Genomic DNA, 13,396 nt, shown 5'->3' with positions numbered 1-13,396 from the left:
GCTCCACAACGGGAGAGACCACAGCAGTGAGAGGCCCGCGTACCGCAAAAAAAAAAAAAAAAAAAAAAATGTTCATCCATGTATCACTTAAAATCAACTCATGTTCCAGTAGTGGTATAGCGGTCATAATTTGGGAAACACTGCTACATACAGGACTGAATTATCTATCACGATGGCATAAAACCATATGAAACATATATCAGAAAATTAATTCCCTTCTTTTTAAAATTAAATACCTCCACAAGTTAACAACACTGATAAAATTTTAAAACATCTTAGTATTTAAGGTTCCCATATTAGAATGATTAAAGTTCACTAAACTTGAAAATATTTCATGTAGGTAAAAGTTAAAAATTTTCAGACTTTTAGTGTTGCTAAAACCAAATGGTTACTGTTTAAAAAAATCCAGAAACTAGATCTTATTATATAAAGTTAGTTTAGTTATATAAAACAATATAAATGCCTTAATTTTTTGTCATGGTAAGCTGTCCAATAAAATTAATTTATTTAACTAATGTTTAACCAGTGCCTATATGCAAGGCATTCTGCTAATTATTAGCAATGCAAGGATAGATCTGAAGTCTCTAAAAATTATGATCACTTCCCCGTAAGAATTTAAGGCATAAAGAAATGCCTCCCAGGGGATATATGTATGTATATAGCTGATTCCCTTTGTTATACAGCAGAAACTAACACACCATTGTAAAGCAATTACACTCCAATAAAGATGTTTAAAAAAAATATATATATATATATATATATATATATAGTTTCTTGAATTAAACTGGTTTATTTCTCAGTGACTTAGAAATTAGAAAAAAAAGACTCAACTTTGACCAAAATCTTTGGTAAACTTAAAACAAGACTTATTTCTACATGGTCTTGGTTTATAAAGCATAGTGCACTAAGCATATACCAAACATGTCCTAAGCATCCATATTTATCTATAGAATAAATACGTCTTGGCCCATTTTTCAGCAGCCTATCCATGTAATAGAGTAAAAGCTGAACTGCTCAACACAGATGGAAATATTTTTCATTAGCCTATATAGCCCCCCTTAAAAAGTATGCTATCAACCCCTAATTGCATCACTACTCCACTAATTTCTCACCTTTCCCTTTTGTAAATGTATTTCCTTCTTGCTCTGAAGTAATCTTTCTCCACTCAACATTTAACCTCTTACAGGAAGCATAGGAAGGGTAACGGAACTCTTCATTTCATTCAGCCTTGCATGGAGAAAGAGGCCCTGTGGCCCTGTGGAGCACCTAAATTAGCCCTCTGGTACCAGTGCAGATCCCACTTGGGTTGGACTAGAGCTGCAGAGTCTACTTGGGTTGCCTGCCAGCTATTTACCAGGGTTCAGCATCAGATTCAACTAAGCTTCCATAAAGCAAGTGGCCTCCCAAAAGCTGGTATATTAGCTACATCTGGGGAGCAGGGCCCTTACACCTTAAAAGCGTTCTTTTATACTGACAGTCATTTTTTCCAAGTAGAATAAATTACTGATTTATTTAATTAAACTGTTTTATTTTAAAGTATTTATAAAAGAAAAATTATTGTAAATAATCAAAATCATAATGAAATTGAATATTTATTTGAATTTCTCCTGGTAATAGCACTCAACGTAAGAAAAACAAACCAAGCTGTGAGATTTTGTTTTCTGTATAGCCATTTTTCAAAAAGTGAAAAGTTGTGTTCTGTATTTAATGGCAACAAGTGGGACATCATCTATTTTAAAACTACCATTCAAAAAGTAGTATTTTAAGAAATATATACTATGATTAACATGATGTGTTTTATAGAATGGATACATATCTGAATGCCAGTCTGAATATGGAAGAAATATATGTGTTAAAACCACACTGGAAAACCAAATGTTCTTTTTTTTACAAAAAGCTTGAAATAAAAAGGAACTTGCCAGTAAACTCAATAAACTTTCACGTATGGGATATTTGTTTTAAATCCCCACCCACCCCACCCCCACAAAAAAAACTGTAGATTTGAGTAGAGCCATTACATGAAGGCTTATTTCTGTACAACATGGAAGCTGGTTACATAGTCAATGTTAACTTCCTAAAGTGCATCTTTTGAAGACTTGTCTAGTAAAATTGCAGTATCAAATATAAAATACTTAACACATGACATGCAATAACAAAGCTAAATCATTATAGTTTAAAGTTTTTAAAACTACTTTTAAAACTTTTGATTCACCAAAGAATGAAGATGTCAAATACAGTAGCATTCTCATTCTCCAACAGTATGCATTATATGCTTTTGTTATTTGGCAAATCTTTTGGAGTCGAACAAAAATAATGCAGTCTAAATATTTCTTCTGTCATTGTAATACGATTCCTCGGGCAGAACATTTAGGTGCAGAGCAAGAGTTAGATTTTTGGAAGTTTTGGTGCATTAACCACAGGATTTGCCTCCTGTAAGTATCTCCTCCCTGCACTCTTGTAATCATAGGTGCAACTGTGAGTTTCTGCATAGCGATGAGATGCACAGAAGTTGTTTCCACATCTAAAGCACAAAAAAAGTTTATGTGAATAGTCACATTTCTACAAGAACCTCATCTCTCTGGGAGATCAAAGCTTGATTTCACGTAGTCCATCACGAGCCCTTTAGTTCTCTTTGGAATTGCAGGGCTGACATTTCCCTTCTACTCATAAACAAGCACAAGCACCCCAAAAAAAGAACCGGTTAATTGTCTATGAATATGAGACTTTATAATAAAGAATCTCTTCTGGAGTGAAACAGGCTGTTGACCTCTAGGAAGTAGTAAAACTGCAAAAAGCAATAAATATATCTACCACTTCCTCTTATATCTAGTAAACCTGGGAGAACTCTGAATTTCTGAGAAATTCAGTCTCATAAGAAAATTAAATTATGTAAAACCTAACTATGCCATGAAAGGATTTTAAAGTACTTCTAGCAACAAGATAAGCTGTTTCCATTTGAACAGAATACACTCTAAAAAGCAGCAGCTTTGTTTAATGCCTGGCCTCAACCTAAGGGCAGACACCATCCTCGGAGCATATTAGCAATGCTAATGAAAGAAATAATTATGGGTAGGAAAAAATTATTTTTATAAACATATTATTCATCTGTTTTGAAAAGTGTACCATATAATCATAATTTATAGTACATTAATGTTAAATTTAGTCCTTTTTTGTTTAATTTAAAATAGAATCGAGAATTCCCTGGTGGTCCAGTGGTTAGAACTCCACACTTCCACTGCAGGGGGCAAGGGTTCAATCCCTGGTTGGGGAATTAAGATCCTGCATCCTGCATGCCACTCAGAGTGGCCAAATAAATAAATTAAATTAAATAGAATCTTGGAGGAGGGGTTCTTCCAAGCCACAGTCAAAAAGAAACCAAGTATATCTATCATAAGACAAAGAAAGTACACTTCCATTGGTTTATATATCCTACTTTAAAGGGCAGGGGAGGATCTCATGACTGGAAACACATAAGCTATCTACTTGCTCTTTACTTCAGCCAATAAGGAGTTCAGCTGGGTCTGCTATTTGAACATCATCTTAATGATGTTATGAATAGGCAATTTAAAGAACATTTTGTATTGTATCCCCACACTGGGTCACCACAAAAAAAGCATCCCAGCTTTTCAGCTAGCCAACCTGCCTGCATTCGTAGCTAGTAGCCAGTCCAGTTTTCTTTCCACAAAGAAAACAATGCTTTGTTGTTTTCTTCTTTGTTTGAATAGGGGCTTTCACGGGTGGGAAGTGATGAGTACATTCTCCTGTTAGAGAAAGCACACCTTGATTAATACAGACATAAAATTCTAGATGTGAAATACTATTAAAACATTAAACACATTCCTGCCACAGCAAACCTCTAAGCCATAAAAAATTAATTAGTGCTTTTTTTATATCTAAAATTATTTACAGAATTGCAAGTAAAGATGCACTAGAACTGTTATATTTTTTAAGATGTGGTAGGTTTCTACTGACTAAGACATATTTTTAGGACTTATATTTTTTACATACCAACACCTTTCTAATTATTTCTGAGGACACTCAGTATATTTAAAGTATACTGAACTTTGGCAGAGAATCAAGAAGAATATCTGGTTCAAAATCATATTTATGAGGCTTCTGAGGAACAATATAATATGTATTATAATCACCCTGTCCTTTCACACCAAGAAGGAGCACAAGAATATCATGAAACTGGTCTTTTAGACCTAATTATACCATAGAAACTAAATTCATCAAACCACAAGCAAGTTATTCTTTCAAAACTTCAATTTGTTCATTTTTATGATAACAGGACATGTATTTTTCTCCCTAAGTTTCTAAGTGTTTAAAGGTCAACTCAGTTCTCACATACAAAAAGCATTCTGAAAAATTTAAATGCTATATTTATATAAAATATCATATTATCAATAGTGACTCACAGGGTACACTGCTCGATTTCACAGTACTACTACCTTTTCAGAAAATATTTACTAAATTCTGGGCTATTGTAACAACTTGATTTTTTACCTTAAAAATAAGAGCACACCTGCTATTATATGAGAAAGAATTAAATCAATTTCTTTAAATACTAAGTGAAACGCTTTTAGAACTGAGCAGAATTCCAACAAACCCCACTCATAAGCAGAGAGACTCAATGTCACTATCCATACTTGTTACACTAACAGTGTAAGTACACAGTGCGTGGTGGCACCCAAAGGCCAAGAAACAAGAGGCAAACAAAGAAAGCAAAAACAAAGGGAAGAAGTGAGAAGAAAAATGGCAGAGTGTCAATACAGATGATACCTATTCTCTACTACTGAAAAAGGTTTGAGAGGTCTGGGCTTAATGTTTATCTGGCAGCTAAAAGTCTCTGAAAATCCTTCAAGGGTTTGAAAAGTTGGAATTACAATTAATTGGCACTATGCCTTTTGCCACAACCCAAACTGGGTGCTGGATATACAAGCCCAATAAAATTAAGTATGCTTTATTACTAGGCTAAAATACAGTCCAAGATCTCGCCCAAAACTGGAAAAAAAAAATTGCCTAAAACTGGAAACTAACTTATGACTCCTAATGGTGGCCAGGCACCAACTCAAGTTAATAATAAGCACTTTCTTCTTCAAGTGCACTTAGAGTTATCAAGAACATTTCACAAAGGTGATGGGATACTTTCCTCTTCTTAAATAATAAAAATAAGACAAGCATTTGCACAGGACACAGAGGAAAGGCATATACTACCAGATATCCTCTGAAGCTCATCTAATTGCAATTATCTTTGAAATTCAGGCTTAGGATATTCTTCCTTAAACAACAGTAGAAGAAAAATCTGTTGACGAAAATTTAGTTCAGTGTAGTCATATTTTCATGTTTTTCTTTGCTTGGGGGTGCTTAATTCAATGTTTCCCAAGCTTTTTTTTTTTATTCAAGAACTCTTGTGAATGTGCAGAAACAGAGAACATAGTAGTGACCGAAATAAGGTGGCACAGAAACATAACCACAGTCTTCTCCTATGAGAATGGTTTCCATATATCCTTCTACCAACCAGAGAAAAATAAAATTATTAGTCATATACTCCATGCTAGGAACCAGCCCTAATATATAGGTTCCCTACTACCAACAGGAAAAATTCAACTTCCATGGATTGACATTCAAGGTCACATGTCCAATATGATACCTTTCTAACTTTCCAGAGTCATTTTTTGTCATCTGCCACATCATACCCACCCTGAGTGATGCGCCAGACCCATTCACATGTGCAATCTCTTCTTCTAAAATGCTCCAGTAACCTTGTCAACCTAGTAAAACTCTACTCATCCTGTAAGAAGATATCATCAATCATCAACTCCTCTCTGAAGCCTTCTCTCAAATGTGTAATGAACATATGAATAAAGAAAAAGTCAATAAAATAATGCCAATGCGAACAGTTGCTTTTCAGAACGAGAGTAAAGATATTTGGATTAACTCACTTGTTTGGCATTTCCTAAATGTTGGTCTAATTAGACCAACATTTAGGAAATATGGTCTGATATTCGATCTAACACAATAATCTATAAAAATTCACCCAACAGAATAAGGCAGCAAACGAAGTGTTAAACGGTGTTCAAGATGCAAGTTTGGTAATCATGTGCCTGAAAATGATAACGAAAGCTGTGAAGATGGATAAGATTTCCAAGGGAGACCCTACAGTGAAAAGCAAAGAGGACCCATGGAGGAACTCGATTAAGTCAATTAAACGAAACTTATGCCAAAACTTTCACAGACTCTTCTAGGCAATTCAGAACGATACAGTTATTAATGAAAGAAAACAGCAGCAAGTTACATGGCTGTAGTTTGGAGAATCATCACTGCAGGTAGCAGTTGATGACTTGACCTAAATGAAATCAATCAAAAGAGTATACACCTGGGGACAAGCAGAGGGACTGGTAAAACAAGTTAAAAAGAAAACTGAGGCTTAAAAAAACCAAAAACAAACAAAACCAAAAATCTACAAAAATGTAATAGCCCAGAATAAAAAAAGAAATAAAAAGGGAGAAAGAAAGGAAAAGAAAAAAAAAACTAATTCAAGAATAAGGCCATAACAATCAAGTAAGATAAGGATACAGAAGTATCCACTGGATTTGAAATTATGTAGATCTTTGGTGACCTCAGCAATGGCAGTTTCAGAGGAGCAGCGAGAAGAGAAGAAAGCACTGCAGGCTGAATTAGAGTTGAGAGAGATGCGACAAGTACAACACAAACTTCCAAGAGGCTGAGCTGTGGGTTAGGACTGGACAGATTTAAATAGGTGTCAAAGAAAAATAATTATAACATTAAAAGTAGATACATTATAATAATCAAAACTGTGGCACTGGCATAAAGACAGACATACAGATCAATGGAATACAATTAAGAACCCAGAAATAAACCCTCACATATATAATCAAATGATTTTGACAAGGGTGCCAAGACCATTTGATGGGGAAAAGGACAGTCTTTTTAACAAATGGTGCCTCGAAAACTGGATATCCACATGGAAAAGAATAACGTTGGGCCCTTACATTACACCATATATAAACATTAATTCAAATGTATGCAAGACCTAATGTAAGACCTAAAACTATAAGACTCCTAAAATAAAATATATGGGAAAAGCTTCATGTCACTGGATATGGCAACAATTTATTGAACACAACACCAGACACAGGCAACAAAGGAAAAAATAGACAAATTGAACTTCATGAAAATTAAAAACTATTGTGCATCAAGACATTGTCAACAAAGTAAAAAGGCAACCTACAGAATGGGATAAAATATTTGCAAATCATATATAAGGAATTAACATCCAATATATAGAGTCACCTAAAACTCAACAACAAAAAACAATCAAATTCAAAAATGGGCAAGCGATTTGAACACATATTTCTCCAAAGATATGCAAATGGTTAAGCACATTAAGAGATACTCAACTTCACTAACCATCAGGGAAATGCAAATCAAAACCACAATAAGATACTACCTCACACCTGTTAGGATGCCCACTATCAAACAAAACAAAACAAAACAGAAAATACCAAGTATTGGTGAGAATGTAGAAAAATTGGAAACCTTGTACACTGCTGGTGGGAATGTGACATGGTACAGCTACTACGGAAAACAGTATGGCAGTTCCTCAAAAAATTAAAAATAGAATTACCATATGAACCAGCAATTCCACTTCTGGGTATATACCCAAAAGAATTGTAATCAGAGTCTCAAAGAGATATTTGTATACTCGTGTCTGTAATAACATTATTCACAACAGGTAAAATGTGGAAGCAACACAAGTCTCCATCCATAGATGCAGAGGTATGCAGAGTGTTGTATATACATACAATGGAATATTATTCAGCTTTAAAAAGTATGGGAATTTTGACACATGCTAAAACATAGATGAACCTTGAGAACACTATGCTAAGTAAGCCAGGCATGAAAAGACAAACACTGAATGATTTCACTTATATGAGGTACTTAGAGTAGTTAAAATTATAGAGACAGAAAATAGAACAGTGGTTGCCAAGGCCTGGGGAGAGGGAGGCATGCGGAGTTAATGTTTAATGGGTACAGAGTTTCTGTTTTTCAAGATGAAAAGAGTTCTGGAGATGTATGGTGGTGTTGGTTGGCCAAAAATGTTAATTACTTAATGTCATTCAATTGTACACTTAAAAATGGTTAAGATATTAAATTCTGTTATGTGGGTTTTATCACAATAAAAAAATTAAAAAGTGGATATATTAAGACTTTAGAACCTTGGGCCTTATACAGTAGTGGAAACAAACCCTAGGTATCTCTTTAAAGATATGAAAGTAACATGGCAACCATAATATATAATGTATTCTTTAGAACTTCGAGCCTACAAAGGTGGTACATCTTCGGTAGAGTTTCCATCTCTAGTCTGGGTATTAAAACACAAAAAATGATGATAGTAATGGCTTCTTAGGAAATTATGGCTGGCCAGTCCACCTTTAAGGTGTTATTGATATAAGTGAGTGCTAAGAATATAGTCATTTCTGCTACTATGCCTTGGAAAGGGCTAGTCAAAGAGACTGTCCCTTTCTTTCATCCAGAAAAAAACAGTTCATCAAATGGAGCTCTTACTACTGTCCTTGATATTGGACAATGACTTTAAGAAACACCTTTCTAGGGTATTTCCTCAAAACCCATCCAGCACCCAGCATGGCTCTAGAGTGGCCAGGGACTGGGAGGGTTGCGAACTACATGTTAATTTTTCATGCATCTTATCTTTTCGCATAGACCGTATCTTTTCCCAGACAACAGAGACCTCAATTTCAATTTTTGTTTGATTCTTCAAATATGTCCTACAGTCAGTTCTCATAATCATTTTCTTAAGCGGAACAAAGTTGAGGGAAAGTTTACTCTGTACTTACCACAGAGAATGTTCTCATTTCTCTTTGAAAATTCAAATTCATAGTATGCATAATACTATGATTATTAGCCTTATATCGTTTTCAAAATTATCTGTTGCTTACCTACTCTTTTCCCTGCTGCTGTATTATTTCCATTCATTCCAATACCACGGGCAGACTACAATTAAAACACAAAACATCTATAGAGGTGAGTTAATGGAAAATAGAAGGAAAGATCACCAAACATGAAATAATTATATTTTATTATAAAAATGCTGCTGAGCTTTCATTTAAAATTATTTAATCTGTTTTTAATTAAATTAACTTGGAACCTGATTGTCCCATCCATCAATATTGTACTTACTCTTTATCTATAAGAAAGTAAAATTCGATGGCTCAAATAAAAGTTCTTATTGAGGAAAAACATTAATAAAAATATTTAGTATTTAAAAATACATGATAAACTGTTTACACAAAGCTACTCTCAAATTACAGTTCTCAATTTAGGACCAAAACATTATTTAAAATTCAACTGTCAAAAAAATTTTCTACAAACTAGATAAACATTTTAAGAGAAAGTTATGAAAAGAATTCAACCTTAGGCCTCTTTATTTAATGTATAAACAAAAAACAAACTATATGTTGAATCACTACATGGATAACTAGTAGAACATATTGAAAGGCAAATACTTACTAAAAAAAATTCTGTAGGTTCTAACTGGGGAGAACTTTTCCTAAGGCTTTCTTCCTGAAAATGCTGGAGGTTTGTAAACAGCCCAATTCCAGAGGTTCGAAGCCTGCCTGCCCCACGTGTGCTCTGCAAGCTGTCTCTGCTTGCGCTCCGGGCCAGCGAAGCAAGAAAACCTATATTATTTACACAACCAACAGGCTCTTTGGATGCCTTGTTAGCCATTTCTGTGATATCCCGAGCCTCAACTTTAGAAATAATATCAGATCTTTTCCCAGGTGAATCGACTTTAACAGCTCGAAAGCAAGTAGTCCTAGGGAAAGAAGAATCAGTTATATTTCGAATGTCCAGCGACCGAAGCACATTTTGTGAAGCAGAAGACTGGAGGTTCCCAGACTCAAAACGTTTGGACTGTCTCTGTGGTTTCACCAGAGAGTTATGTAGTGACATTGGTGCAGAACAGTGAAGAGGTGATAAGAGTCTATTCTTGTGAGGACTTAATTCACGGTGGTCGAGAACTGCAGTTTCTACTGATTCACCACTCAACACTCTTGCAACATGTTTAAGATGCTGCTCTGTAGCTTTCAACCCTTTATCACCATTAGTGAGTGAGAATTCTGGATTTACCTTCTGTGTGCCTTCTAAGCCACTGCTCTGTTCATCAGCATTTCCTTCGGTAAAGGAAGCAAACGAACCCACTTCAGGTAGAAGCGATTCTTCAGTTACACACTCTTCTGAAGTTGGAAATAAAACAGTGTCATCCTCATTATTAGATGACAAATTTCCTGAAAAGTTTTTTGTCTGCCTAGGTAGGGATGATCCAAGATGGAGAACAGAATCAGCAAGCTCTTTGTCATTTTCAAACTCCATAGGGGGTATCTGAGGTGGTAGTTTGAAGCCACTATTGGAATGAGACTGTGTGTTACTCTCCCAGTTACTGTCTTCCTTAATAAAATCACTAGCGATAGATGATATGGATATATCAGCAGGAGGCAGAGCTGGCAAACTTGAAATGGCATTGCTGGCCGAGTCAGGCAGATATGTGTTCCCAGAAGAAGGTAAACAAGGCTGCCCAGTGTGGGGGAGAACCCTTAACAATCTGTGGCGAGCAGCTGCCGTGGAACTACTGGAAGGTCGAGGAACTACAGGTGGACGAGGTTTTACCTTGACAGGCTTCTTAGGCTAAAAGAAAAGAGGGAATATATAATTATTTACACGGTCATTTTCTCTGCCCATTAACAAAAATTAATGAAGGAAGAAAAGGTTACTTCTGTTAACATACTGGCATTTGGATTACCTCAATCTAAAATGTTTAAAAAGATTAAAATCTGGGGCTTCCCTGGTGGCGCAGTGGTTGAGAGTCCGCCTGCCAATGCAGGGGATACGGGTTCGTGCCCCGGTCCGGGAAGATCCCACGTGCCGCGGAGCGGCTGGGCCCATGAGCCATGGCCACTGAGCCTGCGCGTCCGGAGCTTGTGCTCCGCAGCGGGAGAGGCCACAACAGAGGCCCGCGTACCGCAAAAAAAAAAAAAAAAAAAAGCAGCAGCAGCAGCACGGGTAAACTTCAGCAAAAAGACTGATAGTAAGCATGTAATATATTTAATTAAAGACCTAAAACTAAGAGTGGGGACAAGATTAGAAAAATGATTTGTAAATGTTATACTATCTTAAAAAGCAGAAATAATGCAAATATTAAAAATGGAAGAGGAAAGATGAGAGAAAGTAAAATAAATTCATTGATTATAACTTAATAAGTAGGAGTCAAAAGATATCTTTTAAAAATAAAAGAGAAGACAATTAAGTATGGAAAAGGCAGAATAAGGACATGATAAAAGATATTACTATAAAGTTAAACAGTAGAACAAAAAATAAAAGCCTTCTGAAGTACCAAAAAGCACACACTCACATACCCATACACACACAAAACAGGCCATAAAGCAACTGTAAATATAACAAAATAATAAGACATTAAGGACCAAATATAGGGACGTCCCCGGTGGCTCAGTTGTTAAGAATCTGCCTGCCAATGCAGGGGACACGGGTTCGAGTCCTGGCCCGGGAAGATCCCACATGCCTCAGAGCAGCTAAGACCGTGAGCCACAACTACTGAGCCTGTGCTCTAGAGCCCACGTGCCACAACTACTGAGCCCACGTGCCACAACTACTGAAGCCCACACACCTAGAGCCCGTGCTCCACAACAAGAGAAGCCACCGCGATGAGAAGCCTGCGCACCACAATGAGAAGCCTGTGCACCGCAACGAAGGGTAGCACCCACTTGCCACAACTAGAGAAAGCCCACACGCAGCAACGAAGACCCGACACAGCCATAAGTAAATAAATAAATTAATTAATTAATTATTTTAAAAAAGACCAAATATAAAAGTCATACCAATAAATGTGAATGTGATTAAGTGGTATATTTTTTTAATTTCAAATTGGTTCACAAAGCAAAAAACAACTCTATGCTGTATATAAAACATCTTCTTAAAACAAAGTAAATCAAAAGTTAATAAAAAAAAGACATGAGAAAGAGTACACAAAGCAAATTAAAACAATAAGGTATCAAGGGTTATGGGCCTGATATCAGGCAAGGAAAATTCAAGCTGAAGGTCAGAGATGAAACATTTTATAACATCTAGAATTAGCAGTATAATGAAAATACAACAGTTATTAATATTTATGCACTAAATCACACAACCACCTTCTTAAAGCAAAAACTATGGGAGATGAAAAATACACAGAAACCCACTAATAATTACAGACTTTCACGTATCACTATTCTCATTCTAAGAGAGAGCAGGCTGACAAAAAAATAAGGAAATAGAGGACGATTTAATAACGTCAAATCTTTCAGACAGATATCAAACTTTTACCCTGATAACAGAGAATGAGCCATTTTCTTAAGTATACACAGGACAGTCATAAAGAGTGATATTAAATCACAAATAATCAAATTCTATTAAGCAGATATGGAAATAACGTTCTCTGATTTCTATGCAATAAAAAGAGAAATTTTTAAAAATTAAAAAGCCTCTCTCACCAGGAGTTTTTCAAACTCAAACTACTCTTGGATAAACTATCAACTAAAAATGCAAAATTTCTTTTAAAAATTAATGAAAATACTACAAATTGACATTAAGTTCTCCCTGATGAGCTGAACTGAAAAGAATATGTCGTCTACATAATATCCTGCCAAAAATGTTTGACCTGCATCTAATCATGATGAAGCAATAAGACAAACTCAAACTGAGGATATTCTACAAAATTGGCCTACACTTCAAAAATATCTGACGTGAATGTCCAAAAAAGGCTAAGAAATAGTTCTGTATAAAAGCAGACCAAGAAAACATTACAACTAAATACAACAATGCATGATTCTTGACTGGATCCCAGATTGAAAACAGAAAGAAAAATCAAAATAAAACAAAATGCTATCGAATACATTATTGAGACATGGAGAAATGTGAATATGGATGAAGTAATGTGTATCAGTGATAAATTATGTGTGTGATAACTACATTGTGGTTATGTAGGAGAAGTCTCTGTTCTTAGGAGTTATATACTGAATTAAATATTTAGGGGGAAATGTTACTGTATCTGCAACTAACTCCCAAATAGATCAGGTAAAAGAAATAGGGAAAGAAAACAAATGTGGGAAAATGTTAACTGGTGAATCTAGGTAAAATTTTCATGGTTGTTCACAGGTATAACATTTCTGAAGGACTGAACATTTTTCAAAGTAAAAAAGGTAAAATAAGTGTTCAGACAAAATCTAAGAGACTTAATTGCCAGGAGACCTAAATTAAAAGAAACACTAAAAGATTCAGATAGGAGGTAAAAAATCTT

The 13,396-nt window shown here is 35.3% G+C and overlaps 1 protein-coding gene across 1 annotated transcript in view; it reads right to left on the bottom strand.

The window, feature by feature from the left end:
• Nucleotides 1–2,038: 2,038 nt before the first annotated feature.
• Nucleotides 2,039–13,396, bottom strand: part of ZFAND4 (zinc finger AN1-type containing 4) — a 57,538-nt gene continuing 46,180 nt past the window's right edge. The window contains exons 6-9 of the mRNA XM_029244655.1: nt 9,556–10,731; nt 8,985–9,039; nt 3,644–3,761; nt 2,039–2,521 (exon numbers count right to left, since the gene is read on the bottom strand). Coding sequence (XP_029100488.1) covers nt 2,386–2,521; nt 3,644–3,761; nt 8,985–9,039; nt 9,556–10,731 — 1,485 coding nt within the window. The 3' untranslated portion in view covers nt 2,039–2,385. The remainder of the gene's footprint in view (nt 2,522–3,643; nt 3,762–8,984; nt 9,040–9,555; nt 10,732–13,396) is intronic.

This window comes from Monodon monoceros, unplaced genomic scaffold, assembly GCF_005190385.1.
Source record: "Monodon monoceros isolate NGI ecotype Baffin Bay Population unplaced genomic scaffold, NGI_Narwhal_1 Super_Scaffold_4, whole genome shotgun sequence".
Taxonomy (NCBI): Eukaryota; Metazoa; Chordata; class Mammalia; order Artiodactyla; family Monodontidae; genus Monodon; species Monodon monoceros.
This window is presented reverse-complemented; position numbering and strand designations above follow the sequence as displayed.